Here is a 22198-nt window from a genome sequence, read left to right on the forward strand (position 1 = left end):
TCTGCATAGACACCAATGAGCTTCTAACCTCAGCATGTTCAATTAAGCCTGGTAATAAAACCTGGAAGCTCATTGGTTTCTATGCAGAAGTGAGGCCTCGTACACGCGACGAGAAACTCGACGGGCGAAACACATCGTTTTCCTTGTCGAGTTCCTTGTTGGGCTTGTCGAGGAACTCGACAAGCTTGCTTTGCGTACACACAGTCAAGCCAAAATCTCCTCGTTCTCAAACGCGGTGACATACAACAGCAGGGGAAGTTCGATTCCATTGGCTAAACTCTTGGGGCTGCTTTTGCTAATTTCATGTGTTTGCGTGTTAAATAAAAGTTTGGTAAGAGACGATTTGCACTTTTCAGTCTGTTACAGCTTTAAATGTGTTATCGCCATTACAAATGATACTTTTACTCCCGTCTCATACTTTAATCTGAGCAAGCGCGGGTTTCTTAGCATACAGACGTTCGAGTTTCTCGTCGAAAACCAGCCCGACCAGGAACTCGACAAGCCAAATCAGACTCCCGTCGAGGAAATAGAGAACTTGCTCTCTTTTTGGCTCGTCGAGGTTCTCGACAGTTTCCTCGATGAAAATGTACACACGACCAGTTTCCTCTGCAAAAAAATATCTCCCAGCAAGGTTCTTGCTGGTTTTTGCCGAGAAACTCGGTCGTGAGCCTGAGCCTGATATTATGCTTTCCAGCTTTAGTAAGTAAACCCCATTGTGTACTTAAAAGTGGGGTATGACTGTATATAGATTTGACACTGTTAATAAAGTGATCAGGATTGAAAATTCCTTTTACTCCATCCATGACTCTGATCCTTCCCAACTGGAGAAGTTCCACTGATAGATTAGCATGGAATGGAGCTGTTTAATTCAGACATGCCTACCCATGAATAGATTATCAGCAACAATTGACAGTGTGGAATAGTTCCCAAAGATTATTAAAAATGTATTTATGATGGTCTGTGGCAAATTAAATACTTAACATAATTAAACTAAAAAAAACAAAAAAACAGCAACCCTGCAAGACATGCCAAACCTAAACCCATAAAATGTTACTTTCATTAAAATTGTTTAAGCTGAAGCTTAACCAGCTTATATATTTGCTTTCCTTGGTTTTCATCCCCCTACCCCCAATCCCCATCAATATGATATAAATAAAAACTTTCTGTTTTCATTATACCTGTATAACCGGTTTAATTATATGAAACCGGCTTAGCCAGCTTATGTATTTGCCTTCCTTGGTTTCCATCCCCCCACCCCCGATCCCCATCAATATTTTTTTATTATACCTGTATATCCGGTTTCATTATATACAGTATCTCAAAAAAGTGAGTTCACCCCTGAGTTTATAGTCATTTCTAGGCATTTAAGTTTAGAGGCTTTTTCTGGAACCCCAAAAAATGCATCCAGAAGCTGTGTTTAGAGGCATTTCAAGTGCCAAACGCAGCTAATTGCGGTAACTCGCGTCTAGCAGCCTTTAGTTTACAGACGTTTTTCATTTTAACACAAATATTTTTTTTCAAACGCTTCTAGACGCAAACGTGGCTAAACGCCACATCACAGCTGAATGGACATTTTTAGACACCTGTTTCTAGCTGTCAAGTTAAATCGTTCAGGAGAGGTTGAATAACGTCATGTGTACATAAAGCCTTAGTTGTGTACTCACTTTTGTTGCCAGCGGTTTAGACATTAATGGCTGTGTGTTTAGTTATTATGAGGGGACAGCAAATTTACACTGTTATACAAGCTGTACACTCACTACTTTACATTGTAGCATTGTGTAATTTCATCAGTATTGTCACATGAAAAGATATAATAAAATATTTACAAAAATGTGAAGGGCATACTCACTTTTGTGAGATACTGTATATTTCAGTGTTGTTATTCTTGGGTATCTGTGCTTCTCCATGCTTGCAGGCAGATATTGGCTGGTGGGAGGGCCTGACAAGGTGATCCTCTCAAGAACCCCAGTTCTAAGACCCCTTTCACGCTGGGTTGTTTTGCAGGCGCTATTGCACTAAAAATAGCGCCTGCAAGCTGACCTGAAACAACCGCTGCTGTGTCTCCAGTGTGAAAGCCCCAAGAGCTTTCACACTGGAGCGGTGCATTAGCAGGACAGTAAAAAAAGTACTGCTAGCTGCATCTTTGGAGCGGTGTGTATACCACTCCTCCACCGCTCCTGCCCATTGAAATCAATGGGGCACTGCGGCTATACCGCCGGCAAAGCGCCTCTGCAGAGGCGCTTTTCAGTGTTTTTTAACACTTTCTCAAAAAAACATAACATTACACATTACAATATTATGTGGTTGGTATATTAGCCTTGTGTGACTCACCCTCAGGACAGAAGCAGTCGTCTATGTAGTGCTCCAAACACACTTGGTTTGAGTCAAGGTGGGAGCAGGTATTCATACAGGGGGAGGAACTCTCTTGATAAATCATATTATTAGGACATTGAATGTCTATAAGATAAAATAAAAGTATCATATTGTGATATTGTGCAGCTGAAAACAATACAATATAAATATCCTGATAAAGTCATACTTTTTAGAGCTACTTTTTTCTCTAACTGTGTTAGCAGCTATTTGATTGCCTATGATACTCACAATTTTTAAATCTGGCAGGTTTTCTTACCATCATGATTTTACTGCTAACAAATTCTTATAAGCACTAACCTTTACACTAAACACTTGGTTTGAGAGCGTTTTGCAAGACAAGCAAAATGTTTTAATAAATCTTGCCTTGATATAAGAGTAGGCAATGTCTTGATATAAGAGTAGTGTCATGTCACAACTGAGTATACAAAAAAAGAGAGGAGCCTCTAAGTGTAGCAATATGTTTACATTTAATGAAGGTACAACATTTAGCAACTTATTGCTACACTTATAGGTGCCTCTCTTCTCTTTTATACCCTGCAAAACATGCTTTGATATGCAAGTGCTTTGGATTTCATGTATGTTTCTGGAACTAATTATGCTTGCAAACCAAGGTTTTACTGTATATGTAACTGAAGATGATTATATTTGGTCAATGATATCACTCAGCACCCCCGCTGGTTTGTTTACAAACAGTAGCCAGTGTGGCGGTGGGACCCTGTGCTACCTTAAGGATTGCTGGTTTACGCCAGATTTTGTAAAGAAAGACACACTGATTGCATAGCTGTGTGTTGGGCTATTTAGTTAGGACCTGACTATGGCTCAGGGCCCCACCCAACAGACAGGAAGTTTGTGCCTGGGAGTCAGCTGGACTCCCATCCCCCTGAGAGGAGTCAGAGGCTGCATGGGTGTAGCCAGAGCATGCATGTCTGCAGGAGGCAGATGTCATTGGTGAAAGAGCAGCAAGGCGTTGATCAGGAGTAAGCTAGGAGAGAGCTTAACTCTAGGAAACTCTGTTTGTTCTGAGGAGCAGACCTAAAGCCTAGGCTAAAGGCCTGAAACAGCTGGATGGCAAGAATGAAAGCCAGGAGGCTAAAGTGTTGAGTATGCAAGATACAGTAATGGTGGAACCCCCCTGTGAGAGCTACTGATATATTTGTAAACTTTTTGTGCTTTTAAATAAAAGTGGGCTACCAGGCCCTTAAAAATTCAGTTCTGGACTGGCGTACTCACTAAAAACGCACCTACCGCTGGAGTTTGATCACCCCAATCTTACAACTGCAATAGGTTTGTCTTTTTGTAGAGGATTTTATAGTAGCATGGAAACATCATTGGTGTCGTGATTCGTGAAAATATACATTGCTGGACGATGAGGTTTACATTGGATTTACATTTAAAGGGTCACTAAAGGAAAAAAATGTTTTTGCTGAAATGACTGTTTATTGGGTATAGAGACATAAAAGTTAACTTATTCCTTTTAAAAATGATTAAAAATTGAAGTTAATCTATCATATAATGTGCCTCTAGTTTCACTTTCGATTTTAAAGGTACATACATGAAGTTCCGGGTGAGAGGTGAGTCGGGAAGACTCACAGAACAAAAACAAACAAATCCAGGGCAGTGTTTTGTTTTTAAAATGAATCTGATTGGTTCTGAGGAGTTTTAGACACACAGTAATAAAAGCTTAGACCACCGTGAAAATCTCCCAGTACCATGGTTATAAGGAAACAGGCAACCAGGAAGTGTGGAGATCACAGCAGAATTACAGCTACTTCAAAGCAAAAATTAACAATGAGGACATGAAACCAGTACTGCAGTAAGGTAAAGGAAGCTATTTAGCTAAAAAAAAATTCCTTTAGTGACCCTTTAAGCATATTTATTTTAAATAAAGGGCTTTGTCATGGTGTTTGTTTTAACTTTTTTGGGGGGTTCTGATAAGTCCTCCTTGAAAACACTCACATCTTCTTGTGGTATTGGAAGTTGGGATGAGGTCCTTTTCACCTCATTATTGGAATGAACTGCATTGCAGTGACAGGGGGCTTTGCTGCCACCCATGCAAGGTGCCCTCCCTATGCTAAAGGCATGTGGCCTAGCATGGTTTGGAGGAGAGGGGGGGATGTATTCTTGCTGCCCACCCACACTGCATGGCTGGGACCCACCTATGTTTTTTTTTTGCTTGTTTTATTTACAGAAATACATTTGAAAATACCATGGGATTTCCCCTATAGTTCATACCAGGCCTTTGGCCAGGAAAGAAATGGTAGTGATCATGAGGCCCCCCTTCCTGAACCTCATTCCCACATCTGATGCCCCCAAAGTATGCAAGGGGTTACAGGTGGGAGTTATTGAAATCTGGAAACCCATTTTATGATAATCGTGCTCCCAGATAGTTTCCCCCTCCCCCTCAAGGGAATGATTATGGGGTAAAGTACCCCTTCAAATTCATTCCCAGAAAGAGTTGAAATTAAACACCCACACCTCAGGCAAAGTCATTTAATGAAGAACTCCCCCCATCCTCCAAGAAAAAAGCTAACAATGTCCCTCAATATATATAAGTTCAATTATGTCATCCAGTGAAGTAAATCTCTGGCATTCACAAATGACCTGCCATCACAACACCCGACAATGTCATCCTACTGTACTATCACTGCAAAATGGCAGATTCTGTTTGAAAACAAATGGCCTGGGGACGCTGATATTTAGTCAATTGACATCATTCAGTATCTCTATCTGATTTGTTTCCAAACAGAAGCAAGCTGGGGATCTTTTATTTAGTAGCAGTAGTACTACCACTGATAAATAACAGATCCCCAGGAGGTTTGTTAACATGCAGCAGCCAAGGGTTCATGGTGGCAAATTGGCTAAATTTGCCCAGTTTATTTAGTGATTCACCAAACTGAAGCTCAAGCCTATATGTATACCCCCCATTCCCATGTGTAGATATTCCTCTTAACCCAGTGATCCTTATTTAATAACATATGAAGCTAGTTTGAGTAAAGTGAAATTAACCTGTATTTAGTCACTTGGAGGGAAATCTAAAAAATCAAGCTTCTTGATTTCTGATTTTCTATGTGATCACATGGTATATTCATTTCATGTTGATGCTCAGTTTATTAAGCTAAGCAACTCTGAAGAGGCATGGACAGGTTAGTAAAAAAAAAACCAATTTATTTTCTCTAGTATTTATACTTTTTACAAAGTGTGATATTAGAACCCCTGTCATGTTCTTAAATGAGAGACTCAGGATGTATCATAGGTGTGCGCAGATATCTCAGAAGAGCAGTGGACCGTGTCAGTAGGGAAAGAATTGATGTCAGTAGTCTATTTTTATTATCATAACTTTTTTTACAATTTTTCTATTTTTTACAATTGTATTCAATCATTTATTATTATTATTTTTTTATATACAACTTTTTAGAAGCTCCATTGGGGGGCTTTGGTGAGATATCAGAGGTCTAAACAGACCCCTGATGTCTCACTTTTAAGACAAAAAAATCCCCAGTCCCTTCTTCTGCAGCCAAGCAGCAGGGGGAATCTGTACAGCACAGCATGATTAGGGTGTGCCTAGGCACACCTAGCATACCCTGTGCGCATGCCTATGGGATGTATGTTATCAAAATCACAAAATTATGGAAGGTCAGTCAATTCTGTGGTGCTCACTAGGTTAGATAAGGCTGCTTTTATGAAACAGGTGCCATTAACAGGGGAACCTTGAGTGAAGACCAAGAGTCAGCAAATCCAAATTATTTTTAATTATTTCATTTTGTAATCAAGTAGAACAGCAAATGTGTTCCGTTCCTGAGCTTTAGGACTTCTCCTTTATCAGAGCCTAACAGATGTAAAAAAATATACAGTAATATTCATATGAGGTAACAACGTTATTAATGCCTAATGTCCTATCACTACGCATTAATATATTAAGCCAGTATTAATTTAAATCACAGTTCTTTTCAATTTTGCTTTCTATAGAGAGCAGAAAACTGTCAGTCTGGCAGCCCTTTAAACACAGAGCAAGTGTTTCTTGAGAGTTTTTGTTGTGTTCATTGAGGATCTATGAGAATAAATTACGTCACAGCCCCTGCAGATAGTGAGGTCAGTGGGGGCCTGTGTTTTATAGCTCTTTTAGTGTCTTCTAAAACGGTGAAAGTAATTTGCTGTGCATAGACTGTGAACATGCTCTATTGTGCACTTTAAGGACAAGTAACTCAGGAAAAGCATACTTACGACAGAAGTTGAGAGTCCTCCAGTTTCCTGGGTGACCTCCAGCATGGGAACACTGCCTGGAAAATTCACTGATAGTGCTACACAGGCAGGAAGATTCCGGGGATTGGCTGCAGGAGCACATGTCCAGCATACAGGCATTAATATAAACTTCCACATCGAGAAAACCTTCACACTCAGCAAATGCAGCATCTCTCAGGTGGTATTCACACACTGAGCGCTAAGGAAAAATGCAGTGTTAAAAATAAATTTATTAATATATCAACAAATCCAATTCTACATGTATTTCTTTCAGGGTTAGAAAGCATTAACTAAAAACATAATTGGTTGCACAGTTGACATCTTTTCATGATGCTTGCCACCCCCTCTCAAAATGTATTTGAGCAAAACCCGTCAGAATTTAATTCCGACTTTATTCCGCGTGTATGCGGCATAACTAGATTTTGGATGGACTAAAGAAGGGTTAGAATGTTGGGGTGATTTCCTTCATTCTGTATCAGGACAGGAAGCCATGGGGAGTCTGTTTATCAGAAACATAGACAAAAAGAAAAATAACTACTGTGCATGCTTTCCTATTTCTTAAAGCGGTGTTATGGGAATAGGAAGTGAGAGAAAATCCCCCCAGTGGAGTCAGAAACCATTAAAAAAAATAACAGCAATTGTGACACTTTGCCAAGCTGTCCAAAAGTAATAGAAATGTGTCCACACAAAATCCTACCTTTCCCCAATGTTAAATTTTAAGCAGTTTAATGTGTGTAGTTATTGGCTACATATTGTTCCCCATCATCACTTGATGTACAGTCATCAAATGTGATAGGATAACTAAAACAAGAAAACACTAATCCCAGCAAAGCCGCCTGTAATGGAAACCCAGTGATCTACACATACTGTATATCAATAGACCTTTTAGTAGTTTACTAATCAAATTCTAGAGATGTTGCCTGGTGATATGATACTGTTACTCACATATTCAGAACAACTGGATGTATCTATTATTGCCTTAGTCTCATCTAGGTCAGTACATGTTTCTTTAGGATCATGGATGTTTTGTAGATTTCCAAATTGTATAGGACTGAGTTTCCTGTCTGTGGTTAAAAAAACAAATACAGATTAGTAATTCCAACATTAAATCCCAACTCTGTGCTTACTCCCACTGCCTTCCTGGATACCCCTCCAGTTGTTACATAACTACCTATTTAAGACTTCTCCAAGGCAGCTGATCTCCTGTCATGCAGGGTCCTCTTTGTTGTTTTTTTTCCCAATTATAAATGGTCCTCCATGATGCCAAGTGGGGTACTGACAAGATGCATCATTACTTTGTGAGTGCAAGGTGCCACACTCACTGTTGCCTCCTCAGAGAGCAGGTACATGATGTTCTGCTCTCACGGTATTTCCCCATTCTTCTAGATTGTACAAGTCCACCAGAGGCAAATCTTGTACTATCCCCAGAATTGAGCGGATTACAAATTCTGTGTATAGATTTATTCACATCTAATCTCTAACTGCTGGCTTGTACATTAATAGATTGAGTAAACGTTGGTGTCAACCACATGTTAGGGCTGGTACTGGAAATGTTGGTATATAATGGCAAGCTTATTCAATAACACAGTTTAAAGAGGATGTGAGGTGGACTGGCAAAGGACTTCATTCTAAACTAAGCTTTATTGTAGCTTTGGGTAGAGTAGGCAAGGGTTACAGCGGCAGCCCAGGTGAGGCTTTTTTCTTTTCTTTTTTTTTTGCTGTCTGTGTACCATTGGGAAAATTTCCTTTCACTTTCCCTGAGACACAACAGGAAGTTTGTGGGAATCTTCCAACATGGAGGTAATCCCCCTTTTATAATGTCTATATAAACTTCGATAAATAATTGATTTATTTTGTGATTATTTCCTTCCGATAGGAATAATTGATCTATAGTTCAAAATCTGTTTGATCGTTATACCACACGGGGAGTGGATTTCAATCTATAGCTAAAATATGATCGTAACTTTGTTTTTCACTATGTAACCTTATAATGTGATTGATCAAAAAAGTATCTCAGTCCTATCGAATGATAATATTTCCCCCTGGCTGATTGACTTAGTTTGACCGAATCCTATTAAAATTACGTTTAAATCAATCAAAGGGAAAGTTATCGCTATTCAAATGTTTGCAATTTAGATCGTTTTGATTGAATCACACATTGATGTGATCTAATAATCAAAGCCTGTGTGGCCACCATTGGACAGTTGTCCCCGGGAGCAGGTGTCCCCATTGGATGATTTCCCCTCAGGACTTGTTCTTGGAACAACTCAAAAATGTTGGATTCCTCTTCTCTTTCACACCTACTGCAATACAAACTTGACAGAGACTAGTGATACACTTTAAGGGCAAATATCCCAAGGTCAAGGCTCTTTTCCTAGCTTTTAGCTCATAGCATTATCGGCCTTTTGGCTAAGATCAAGTGTAGTATCTGTTCTTATCAGTTGCCAGTAGGGGGCGCTCTGCTTACCGTCCTGAGTACACGGCGAGGTGGAAAGGGATAGCGGTGGCAGATGCAGAACCTGCTGGCGTGGAGGTGAAAGCCTTCTGATCGGGACGGAGAGGCATGAGGTTGAAGCGGAGGGCCAGGATCCCTGGCCTTCTGGTCTGGATTTTGTGGCATCTGCCCCGGACAGTTGTTCGGGAGAGAACACTTGCTCCCCTATCCGGTCAGGGGAGCAGTTAGTATTTCCCAAATGTGATTAGGAGGGAGCAATGTGAGTGGTGGGAGTAGCATGGCACTGGCTCTCCCTAATCTCCCAGAGCTCCTAACTTCCTGGATGGGTGCTGCTGGTCTGGGCTGTGGGCCGGGGTTGTTGAAAAGCCTATGGTGATGTGCCCCTGGAGTGGCAGTCCAGGGGTGCCGAAACTGCACTAGTGTTTTTACCGGCACTTTTGCTTTTGGGTACCTTGGTCACGTCACCATACCACCTTTTTTTACACCTGCCTCTTGGGTCAGGCCTTTTGGTCAGGAACAGAGGAATTTTTATTTCCTGGCCGGAGGGCTGGCCATTGTATTGCACAATGGTCACTTTTTCACTCTCCCTCATCTCTCTTTCTCCCCCACTTTCTTTTTTATTTCCCCCCATGTTTGTCACGCTTTTGTCTTTTTTTTGTTTGTGCACGTTATTTGTTCACTGTGTGATTAGTAGGGTGCCGGTCCTCGGGCCAGCCCTGAATGTCTTGGGAGTGGGTGGACCTGGCCTTCTGGTTTAGTTTGCCTGCTCTCATGGGGTCTCCCTTCAGGGGAGCCCCACCTAGTACTGGGAAGGTTCTGTTTCAGCAGACCCTCCAAGGAAGTTGGGTCCGTGTCGGCTTCGACTGCTCGGACCACAGTACCTCAGTCCCTGTCTGGAGCCTAACGCCCTGGGGGATCAGGGTTTTGGTCCATTTGCACCCGTCTGCACTTTTTTGTCGCACCTCTTTATGTGTGTGCACATTTTTTATGCACCGGGTAGAGTTCTTTGGGTGTGTTTTGCACGCCATAGGCTTTTCAAAAAATAAAAAATTAGCTCATAGCATTTAGTCAATAATCAACTAGAAGAAGAGTGGGAAGACAAATGAGGTCAGACTGATCACTTTTGGTTAATGTACAGCTCTCCTCTTAGCATTTTGTCACTATGTGAAAGCACTGCAGAACAGGGAAGACTTGTATTTTATATAAAACTTAAGCAAGTGCTACAACAAAACTACTATTTAGTTGACTGATACATTTTATTACAATAAGGTAAAAAATTAACAAGAATATACTGATTATGTGTGCCTAGCTGGACCAAATCAATATGCTTTTAACTGTAGTAAATACATTCTAAAATAATATTAGACTCAAAATTGATTGCGCAATAACCTGAAATATAACATATTTTCAGATCACTCACCTTCCACAGAGAATTCACTTATGCCATTATAATCACCGCACAGTCCGCAGGTATAGTTATTGTAAATGGGATCCAGCTCCACCTGTACAGAAGAGGAAGAATCTTAGTTATCGTTACGGTCCAGCACTTTGAATAATAGCCTAAAGCAAACATTCAGGAACCATCTGTACAATGGTCTGACTACTTGGTTAAATCGAGTAGCTGTGGGTTACTGCCTTATATTATTGACTGTACTTCTAGATATAAAAAAAGGCAAAGTGCAATAAATTATGGGAAATGATGCGTAACACAAAATTATGTTCTATTGTTCTTGCAATTGAAACCTGAAAAAGACTCAGGTCTGATGGTTTGCTGGGAGTTAGTACCCAACCTTGCTCAGTGCTTTAAGGAAACGTCTAAATCAGCAAGGCAGACGATGTTATTCAAATGCAGTATGTTATAATACAGTAAAGGTGAAAGATGAAAGCTATGTGTCCAGTTCTGGAGACCTCACTTACAAAAAGATATTGATAAGATAGAACGAGTTCAGAGACAGGTAACACAAGTGGTGAAAGGTTTGGGGGATAAACCATACTGAGAGCAACTCCAGAAACTTAATATGTACAGTCTGGAGGAAAGAAGGGAAAGGGGAGACGTGATTGAAACCTTTAAATACATCAAGGGGGTGAATAAGGTTCAGAAAGGCAGTCTTTTCAATATGAAACCAAAATCAAGAACATGGGGACATGACTAACGGGAGGAAAGTTTAAAACAAATCTTAGAAAGTATAATTTTACTGAAAGGATGGTTGATTGAATAAACTACCAACAGAGGTAGTGAGACAGTCAACAGTAAACAGCTTAAAAAATGATTGGGATGAACATAAATTTATAGTCAGACAATAAGGTTAATGGAAAAAAAAATCAGACTCAATGGACTACTCATGGTCTTTTTCTGCTATCACATTTCTATGTTTATATGTATGTCCATGGAGATTTTCATTTATCCAAGTCATAATATTCTAATGTTGGTGATGTTTTATTAATCATCCACCTGTCTTCCCAGTTTAAATAGGTGCCAGAAACATCCCACGTATTTATAGCCACAGGGGTAACCCAGTCACCTAAATTCAATGTTTTTATGCAATGTTGTTAAAGCAGATGATGGTTGTCCAAGAACTTGGTGGGAGGAGTGAAAGTTATGTGAGCCATTTTCACATCCCTACCCCAGAGATCTAACAACAATTTACCCATTCAGCTGTGTATTTCATATCACATATCTCAGATCACAGCACGATGGTTACTGTATTATGGGAATTAGAAAATAATTTTGTATAAGCACATCTATCATCATGTTCTTATACAATCAGCATCTGCCTTGACACATTTCATGATGCTATCGTGATTAAAATAGGGTGACTAGGATGCCCTGTGAACATAAATGTTGAGATATGTTCCTGACACTCAGAATTAAAGTAGCATGATTGAGTGGCAAAATATCTTCAACATTACGGAGCAAGTTCAGTTGAATTTTACTACCTAATACTAGCTAAAAGATGAAAGAAAAGGAAAGATTATATGCTTTGCAGTGGTGTTTTTCCCTATAATCTGTCAGAGAAATCAGGAAGTGATTTGAGGTTGGTAATACAAGATTCCTCACCAAAACGGCATCTCCTTTATTCCACATGAGAGTAAAACCCGTCTTGGTATACACTTTAAAGTATGCAACACTTTTCGTAATGACAATCCCATCTCTGTAGTATGGTGTTATAGCACTGTAAGATACAAAAGATTCAGATAATCATAAGTTTTCTTTAAAAAAAATCATTTAGAACATGGATTAATGGCATCTATCTAATGGAATACAAACTGAACTGAGCTGTTAACTTTCCAGATGTGCAATTCTGTTCACTTGCCAAATGTCCAACACGATGCTTAGTCAGCTAAAACCTTACAATATTTCCTGTCTCAGCAACAAGAATGTCGCTCACCAAGATGAAAATTATATTTTTGTCTAATTAGACATTCCAATGCAAAGGCTGTGATAGATATTTACGAAATGTTTTTTGATTTTTTTATTTATTTATTTTTGTATTGCACAATGAATATGAATATGTTTAAAAATGAAGGGGTTAAAAGTCATGTTTCTATACCATAGTGTAATGGTAGTGATTTTGTCATTTTTTAAGAAATCACTGGGGTTGATTTATTAAAACTTGAAAGTGCAAAAGCTGGTGCAGCTCTGAATAGAAAAAAAAGTAATCTTCCAGGTTGTTGTCGAAGCTTAAATGAACAAGCTGAAGTTAGAAGCTGATTGGCTACCATACACAGTTGCACCCGATTTTGCACTCTGCAGTTTTAGTAAATCAACCCACTGTGCCTAGAGAGAAACATGTCATAATAAAATTTGTTCCTGCAAGCTACAGTATTATAATAAAGGGACAATATCAATTTGCATCTTGGTGTGTGCCATTCCTGTTGATGGTACAATTGATTTATTTTGTAGAGACTAGCAGAGCCAGCATCCTAGATGGGATCAAGGAGCGTGGAGCTTGATCTCACCTGGAGCATTATGTGAAATTTTTGATATTGGATACAATATTTATTTTCTAATCTTCAAAGTTTTTACTGTCACTTGCCTGCTCATTGGGCAATAAATCAGCAGTTTGGTGAAGCTGGTTCACTAGCAAAAAGGAGACTGGAGACAGAGAGTAGACACAGAAACCTGCATTACTTTACCATCGTTCTGCACTCCTGTGACCTGTTTTCAGCAAAAAGAAGGCTGAAGCCCACTGTCGGCCGATATTAGAGAGCTGCTCCAGGCTCGGGAAAGATACTGACCATATGGTTGGGATCCACGATCCACCCACATGCCTGGACCGGCATCCAGCTCAGCCTCTCAGAGAGCCACTGACAGCCTGAGCTGGTCATCCAGCCCCCTCCACAGCCCAGTGCTCCAGTGAATGCGGGGGGGTGGGGCAGAGCAGAGAGCCAGTGACTGTCACAGTCAACAGCTCTCTGCTCAGGAAGCTCTGAGAACCTGATTGATCGGCGGTGTTTGATCGCTCGGTTCTCAGTGTTAGAGACGGTGGGGGATAGATGCAGCATAGGGCCGATGCTGCATCCACCTAGATGAGTATGATTTTTAAATAAACACAATCCCATTCTCTTTTAACCCCATCTGAGGCCTGAACAGGAATATTCATGGCATGATCACCAGGTACTCTTTCAATTAAATACATGAATTGTAAACAATTGCAAACAACTTTTGAAATCACTTCACATGTTAAAGCTCATATGAAATTGTAGTTATTGGGTTTATATCACTGGTCCATAAGGGGCACAGGGGCACCGCCCCCCACAGCTTTGAACCAATCGGAAAGCGATTAATAGAACGATTTACTTCTAAATAAATTATAATATGACTAACATTTTTTAACATCTGAAACTTCTAAAATGTTATTCATATTCTGAATTATTTAAAAATAAATTGTTCTATGTGTGTGCAGTGCACTGTGGGGCGCTGGAATAATAGAAGTCTATTAGGTCCATCAATGTTAAACAAGCACATGATTAGAGCCTGAGGCTCTAATTGGCTTGTTTTACATTGTGCTTAGGGCGCAGTCCACTGTGCCCTGAATCCTCCCACTTTTGACTTTAGCGAATCAAAATTTGCCATTTCGTCACTTCCGGTTTTCGCATCCGGCCCAATCAGGAAGCTGAAGATGGAACACGGAAGCCGCCGGGTATCGGAAGCCATGACTGCCGAGGATGACGGCTCAGTTTGCAGGTAAGTACCTGGAGGGGTTTGCGCCCCCCCCCAAAAAAAGTATCAGCAGCCGCCACTGGTTAATATCAACTTTTATTTTAATGATACTGCATGCAGTCTTAAAAAGATCTTTAAATAAAACCTAACTGTAGCACCCTTGTCCTAAACAGGGCTGCTAGTAAATTTAGTGGTGCTAAGTAGTAACTGGCCTGGCTAATTTGTAGTTTGATCAGATAGTTTTCTCATAAGCTGAATGGAATTGTGATTCTCTCTTTTGTCAATAGGTGGCACTGTTAACTTTGGCATAAGTATGATAGATTACAGGGAATTCAGGTTATGAGTGAATGTGCTTTCTCAGCCAATCAGCAGGAGTTTCTTTGGCCGATGAGGCTGCTGGGACAGACTATTTATTTGGAGAGAGTAAGGTGATCTGGGTTCTTTCTACCCAGGCTGCAGCCTGGGTGGGTGTGTGTGGAGCAGCAGCTGAGGTGTAGGCCTGAAGCCTGAGGCCTAGCCACGTGTAAAGGGCTCAGCCCGAGGGGAGCCTAATTACTGCCAGAAGGCAAGGAAGAAGAAGTTGCCAGAGGGACAACCACTCTTGTTGCCGGAGGCAAAGCTTGAAGGAGTACAGCAGGTAGCTGTGAGTAAAGCTTGAAGAATACAGCGGGTAGCTGTGAGTGAATCTTGAGAAGTCCAGCAGGTAGCTGGGAGCTAAGCTTGAGGATCTACAGTGGGATACTGTGAGTGAAGTTGTTGCTATAGGAGATAGCAGTTGCTACAAAAACAGATTGCTGCAGTCAGCTTAAAGGCTCTTTTTCTGTATTGCTGTCTGCTTAGTTCTATTTTTTTTTGTCTGCAGAGTCTGCCTCTTTGCTATTGCATTTGCCTAATGGTGTCCAGTGCCCTACCCCTCTCCCCCCGTTCCTGTTAAGAGAAATAAAACTCTCTTTGTTCATTTTCAAAAGTGACTGGCGCCGGGAGCTGCGGTGGCTCAACGCGATTGGCACTGCGCTGACAAGCCATTCACCTCTGCAGCTAGGGGTTCGGATCCCGGTCTCGGCTACATGTGAATTGAGTTTGGTGGTCTCAGCCCGGCTCCCGGTGGGTGTGCTATGCGAGGTAAGCCTGCGCTTAGTACGCCCACCCCCCACCACAAAAACCACCACACTTACACGCACTCGAAATTGGGTTAACATGCATGCACTTTGACCACGCGGTCTCTAAAAAGAGAGGCAAAGGACTAACGGGGCTGGTTGAGTGGGCTAATCCTCTCACTCCCTTATAGGGAGTCCCTCTGCCCCGTTGGGCTTCAAAGCGGAGCAGGTAGGGCGGGCTGTGTGGGAGGACCCCCTCACACACCCGCCATTGCCACCCGGGGCATGGAGAAAGATGGCAGATTGCCTCTGGGGGAGGCCTGCCTACTCCCAACTCCTGCAGTCCGGCTCCTCTCTCTCGAGTACACGCACAAAATACACTAGAAAAAAAAAAAAAAAGAAAAAAAAAATATAAAAAATAAAAATAAAAAAAGGTGACTGGCGCCCATATTTAAATCTTGCACTACACCCACTTTAATTCCCCTACAGAACAGATGAAAAAAAATGTTGTTATACATTCAACAAAAACATAATGAAATACTTTGGAGTGACTTACATGGATCCAGCTACAACTGCTATGTTGGTTCTCAGTTCAATGTTGATATCTTTGATAGTGATGAGGATCTTGTCTATGACAGTTGATCGTTGGATATGAACCGAGAATTCGCTATAGGAACCCCCACAGTGTGAAGCAAAGTTGTAGGTGCAGTTGCCAGGAAATTCGTAATAATCACCATCAAATGTCTTGAAGTGATATTTCCCCCAAGTACTGCAGACATAGTCACCATGGTTACGGGTTCGACCTGTTAGGAGACAGTATATATGGTCATCATTGATTACACTTAAATATTCCTTATAAAATTCTGTTCCAAATAATTTAAATCATTAGGTTCGAAGCTGAGTTAGACATACGCATCGACAAAGTGACACCGGTGCTACTTTCTACATCAATACACTATGAATAAGGCCCCTTTCACAATGGAGGTGGCGGTAAAGCGCTGCTAAAAATTTACCATTGGAATTGCGGTGGTATTCGGCCATTAGCGGTGCGGTTTTACCCCCAGCAAGCGTCTGAAAAAGGGTTAATACCACCGGCAATGCGCATCTGCAGAGGCGCATTGCCGGCGGTATAGCCGCGGTTTCCTATTGCTTTCAATGGGAAGGAGCGGTGGAGAAGTGGTAAACACATTGCTCCTTCACCGCTCAAAAGATGCGGCTAGCAGGACTTTTGGAGAGGTCCTGCTAGCGCACCGCTCCAGTGTGAAAGCCCTCGGGCTTTCACACTGGAGAAACAGCAGCCGCTGTTATAGGTCGGTTTGCAGGCGCTATTTTTTGCTCAATAGCGCCTGCAAACCGCCCCGGTGTAAGGGGTCTTAAGGGTACTATGGTAACGCCCACACACGTAAGGCCATGAGATTTGACATGATTAAACCAGGAACACTCAGGACATCTTGTGGCAAAAATATGTTCTGTAAGTGGCTGCTCCAGAATGAAGGTGAGTATTTTTCATTTTTTTCACCACCTGGGGGCCCATTCAATTATGAGAAAAAGTTCCCAGAGTTGGGCCTAGTTATCCATGTTAATAGCAAAAGACCAATCCGCACAATTATGTGAAATCCCCTTCTTTGAGCATGCTGCTACTGTAAAGGTGGTCTCACTACTTCTTCCCAACCAAACAATAAGATAAATTGTGTGAGATTTTCCTTCACTAGTGCGGAAGATCCGGAAATGTAAATCATATGATCCATGGATTGTCTACTGCTATGCATGGTAACAGTCTAGCAAGGCTATTTCAGCATGCTGAGCATAATTTATGTACATACACTCATATATACAGTACAGACCAAAAGTTTGCACACACCTTCTCATTCAAAGAGTTTTCTTTATTGTCATGACTATGAAAATTGTAGATTCACACTGAAGGCATCAAAACTATGAATTAACACATGTGGAATTATACATAACAAAAATGTGTAAAACAACTGAAAATATATTTCATATTCTAGGTTCTTCAAAGTAGCCACCTTTTGCAGCAGACACATCTCTAGAACTGTTAAGAGGAGACTGTGGGAATCAGGCCTTCATGGTAGAATATCTGCTAGGAAACCATTGCTAAAAAAAGGCAACAAGCAGAAGAGACTTGTTTGGGCTAAAGAACACAAGGAATGGACATTAGACCAGTGGAAATCTGTGCTTTGGTCTGATGAGTTCAAACTTGAGATCTTTGGTTCCAACCCCTGTGTCTTTGTGCGACGCAGAAAAGGTGAACGGATGGACTCTACATGCCTGGTTCCCACCGTGAAGCATGGAGGAGGAGGTGTGATGGTGTGGGGGTGCTTTGCTGGTGACACTGTTGGGGAATTATTAAAAATTGAAGGCATACTGAACCAGCATGGCTACCACAGCATCTTGCAGCGGCATGCTATTCCATCCGTTTTGCGTTTAGTTGGACCATCATTTATTTTTCAACAGGACAATGACCCCAAACACACCTCCAGGCTGTGTAAGGGCTATTTGACCAAGAAGGAGAGTGATGGGGTGCTGCGCCAGGTGACTACCTCTTGAAGCTCATCAAGAGAATGCCAAGAGTGTGCCAAGCAGTAATCAAAGCAAAAGGTGGCTACTTTGAAGAACCTAGAATATGAAATATATTTTCAGTTGTTTCACACTTTTTTTTTATGTATAATTCCACATGTGTTAATTCATAGTTTTGATGCCTTCAGTGTGAATCTACAATTTTCATAGTCATGAAAATAAAGAAAACTCTTTGAATGAGAAGGTGTGTCCAAACTTTTAGTCTGTACTGTATGTGCGTATGCATGTAAATGTATTCTATTGGCTAAAATATTAATTGCCCTTTTTTCAAGCCAAAGTTTTTCACAGAAAACAAATGCAGCATAAATTCATATTCATATGTGCATGGGGCCAAAAGGTTGAATGAGGCTGAATCAAATCCAAAGCACCCTCCAGTCTTTGATTATTACATTTCTACATTTAATAAAAGCATAAACATATGGAAAAGCAAGCATTTAAAAACATAAAAGATTTTAGCTAAATTGATTAGTGCAATAGCAACCAAATAAAGTGTTCTCTAAACATTTATAGGAAACGTATACTATTTTTAATGACGTTTTTAATATAAATACAGATAAGTAAGAACATGCACTGGCTTCATACAATTGCTAGTTCTGTTAATGTCAGTAGCACTGAATTCATCCGTACCTTTCCTTGTAATAGCTAATCATACCTGAGGATCAATTCACTAGAGCATAAAACATGCAATATTTACATTACATGGGTTATTTGTGTGAAAAAAATATTTTCTAATTTACTGAAAGTTTTATTACTTGAAATAGCTACATTTAAAAGAGAAGTTTGGGATTCCTGAAAAAACAAAATTATACTCACATAGGTGGATGCAGATTTGGTCTGATGCTGCATCTGTCTCCTGCAGGCTCTAAAGCCTCGTACACACGATCAGTCCATCCGATGAGAACGGTCTGAAGGACCGTTGTCATAGGTTAACCGATGAAGCTGACTGATGGTCTGTCGTGCGTACACACCATCAGTTAAAAAAACGATTGTGTCAGAACGCGGTGACGTAAAACACAACGACGTGCTGAAAAAAACGAAGTTCAATGCTTCCAAACATGCGTCGACTTGATTCTGAGCATGTGCGGGTTTTTAACCGATGCTTTTGCATACTAACGATCGGTTTTGACCTATCGGTTAGGCGTCCATCGGTTCAATTTTAAAGCAAGTTCTCATTTTTTTGACCGAAGGTTAAATAACTACACACGATCGGTTTGGACTGATGAAAACGGTCCTTCAGACCGTTGTCCTCTGGCGATCCTATCGTGTGTACGAGGCCTAAGGTCAGATGGAATTTTTTTCATCTGATATTCTGACTGTGTGTATACCCCATTGGACTTTTTTTCATTGGAAATTCCGACGGACTTAGAAAGAGAACATGTTCTGTTTTTTTCCAACGGAAAAAAAATTCTATTGGAAAATCTGTTTGTAATTCCGACAGAGAAAAAAACATGCATGCTCGAAAACAATTTGACGCATGCTCGGAAGCATTGAACTTAATATTTCTAGGCTCGTCATAGTGTTGTACATCACCGTGCTTTTGACGGTCGGAATTTGGTGTGTCCGTGTGTATGCAAGACAGCTTGAGCGAAAGTCCGTCGGAAAAACATGTCGGAGTTTATTCCGACAAAAAAAAACGGTTGTGTGTATGCGGCATAACTTGATTTTGGATAGAGCAGAGAAGGGTTAGAATGTTGGGGTGATTTCCTTCATTCCGTATCAGGACAGGAAGCCATAGGGAGTCTGTCTATCAGAAACATAGACAAAAGGGAAAAGAACTACTGTCCATGCTTTCCTGTCTCATTATCAACCCTACTTCCTTTTTCTTAAAGCGGTGTTATGGGAATAGGAAGTGAGGGAAAATCTACCCAGTGGAGTCAGAAACCGTTAAAAAAAAAATAACAACACCTTGCCAAGCTGTCCAAAAGTAATAAAAATGTGTTATTCAGATGGAAAAAATGGTCATGTGTATGCGGCATAACTGTAAAATTTAGGATATGAATTAAAATTGTCTATCCCATTGCCAATATTCACAAGGACAAATTTAGAGGGTATTTCCCCCAACATTTTAACAATTCTCTTGCTCTATTCAAAATTAAAAGAAAAAAAAAAGTTTGTGATATAGATACATTTCAAAATAATATTGACCTGAGAGTTTCAATAAGGTGTCTATTGAGGAGAGCAGGGAAAGAGCTATTTGAAGTGATGATACAATAATAATCAGTATATAAATAGCTATTTCATGAAAAGGGTATTAAACCCCCTGGAAATATTTAGGTTTGTGAATTAACCACTTTTAAGAGAAAATTATAATTAGCTAAAATAACAAATACAGCTAAAACAAGACATTGGCAGCTAGACCGTATTATGTAATTTTGTTACCCTGCTATCTTTACTTAAATAATTTGTTATCTTATTGCACATAATACCCAAATTCTATGAGATAAAGGGTCAGTCATAGAGGAAAAAATACCTGAATCCATAGTAACGACACCAAAGAGAGCCTGTGCCAGCCACAGCACCATCACGCTGGCAGCCTGGTACCCCATTGTATGCCCCAGGAGCAATATTCAGTAGAATAAGGTACAGCTACTTCTTGCTATTTATAAGACTATTTGGTATGTTAGTGACCTCACACCAGGAAGGGTAGGGAAATATCCAATCTTTACAATCAACAAACATTACTTTTTTTTCCTTCTTCATTTTTAAGCTATGAGGAAGGGATCTCTGAAAGGTATTCAGTTTTTTAACCAAGTAACTGCTGGACAAACCTGTCTACTTAGGTGATGATGTTAACAAATGCAAATCACCCTTTCCTTTTAAACTTCATTGTGTTGATTTTTTCATGCAGTCAAAATCCCAGACATGGACTACATCAGCAATTTCATTTTTAGAATCAGTTTTTTTTTTATTCCATCTCAAACACATCTGCTAACAAACCAGCCATGTAAAAAAAAAAAAAAAAGAGTATGGTAATAATGTTACCTTCTCATGTTTATTGCCTTGCAACAATCTATAACATTATATAATAAAAGCTTATGCATTGACCATGTTAGATTTACGTTATAAGTTTGTGTTATTTGTGTAATTTCTGTAAAGATTAGTAATAGTATGTTGCTATTTGTATGCAAAAAAGAAAATAAGAATTAATTAGAAGTGTTTTCATTGTGACCAATCAATATTCTTACTTAAGATGAGACTAAATGATATCATTATTCTCTAAATGTAATCCATACACATCTACTACTTAATAGTACACGGAGTGGGACATTAAGAACAAACATACAGTAGCTACCCTCAGGAAGGGAAGTCGGGGAACAAGAAGTCGTATCGCAGCAGTAAAAAAAAAGAAAAAAAGGAATTTGGAGATTTGAAAACAAAAAAAAAGTACTAAAAAGAAAAAAAAAAAAAAGTTTAGTGTCACTTTAACTATTCCACAAAATGAGGCATGAAACCAGAGTGGTTGCTATTGGCAACAACTCCACTGTCATGTTTTTTTTCCCTACAGTTTTAATGTAACAGTCCTATTGTAAGTATCACATTATATCACTAAAATATGCTACACAAATATATATATATATATATATATATATATATATATATATATATATATATATATGTATATATATCTATATCTATATATACACATTAAATAAGTAGATAGATATGTAATATTTGAAATCCAATACCTGACTCTATTTCTCACTGCCCAGAAATCCTGTATAAATATATGTATATATATATATATATATATATATATTAAACTTAGCGCTTCGTGTATAAACCTATTACAGGCATACCCCACTATATGTATATATATATATATATATATATATATATATATATATATATATGTATATATGTATATATATATATATATATATATATATATATATATATATATATATATATATTTATATATATTAAACTTAGCGCTTCGTGTATAAACCTATTACAGGCATACCCCACTTTTAAGTACACAATGGGGTTTATTTACTGAAAGCTGGAAAGCGCAAAATCAGGCTCACTTCTGCATAAAAAACAATGAGCTCCTAACCTCAGCTTATTCAATTAAGCCTGGTAATAAAAGCTGGAAGCTCATTGGTTTCTGTGCAGAAGTGAGCCTGATTTTGCGCTTTCCAGCTTTAGTAAATAAACCCCATCGTGTACATAAAAGTGGGGTATGCCTGGAATATCTAATAAAATAAACTTGCATATAATCATAAATCATAACATGAGTGATAAATAGTCCATAAATTAAATTGAATAAATACATTT

The 22198-nt window shown here is 39.7% G+C and overlaps 1 protein-coding gene across 1 annotated transcript in view; it reads right to left on the reverse strand.

Annotated features, from left to right (window-relative positions):
• LOC120916769 (mucin-2-like) overlaps positions 1–20479 on the reverse strand; it is a 198160-nt gene extending 177681 nt beyond the window's left edge. The window contains exons 1-7 of the mRNA XM_040327709.1: positions 20394–20479; positions 15885–16131; positions 12126–12240; positions 10488–10569; positions 7558–7676; positions 6595–6811; positions 2332–2457 (exon numbers count right to left, since the gene is read on the reverse strand). Of these exons, the coding sequence (XP_040183643.1) occupies positions 2332–2457; positions 6595–6811; positions 7558–7676; positions 10488–10569; positions 12126–12240; positions 15885–16131; positions 20394–20469 (982 nt within the window). The 5' untranslated portion in view covers positions 20470–20479. The remainder of the gene's footprint in view (positions 1–2331; positions 2458–6594; positions 6812–7557; positions 7677–10487; positions 10570–12125; positions 12241–15884; positions 16132–20393) is intronic.
• Between the last annotated feature and the right edge of the window lie 1719 nt (positions 20480–22198).

This window comes from Rana temporaria, chromosome 11, assembly GCF_905171775.1.
Source record: "Rana temporaria chromosome 11, aRanTem1.1, whole genome shotgun sequence".
Lineage (NCBI taxonomy): Eukaryota > Metazoa > Chordata > Amphibia > Anura > Ranidae > Rana > Rana temporaria.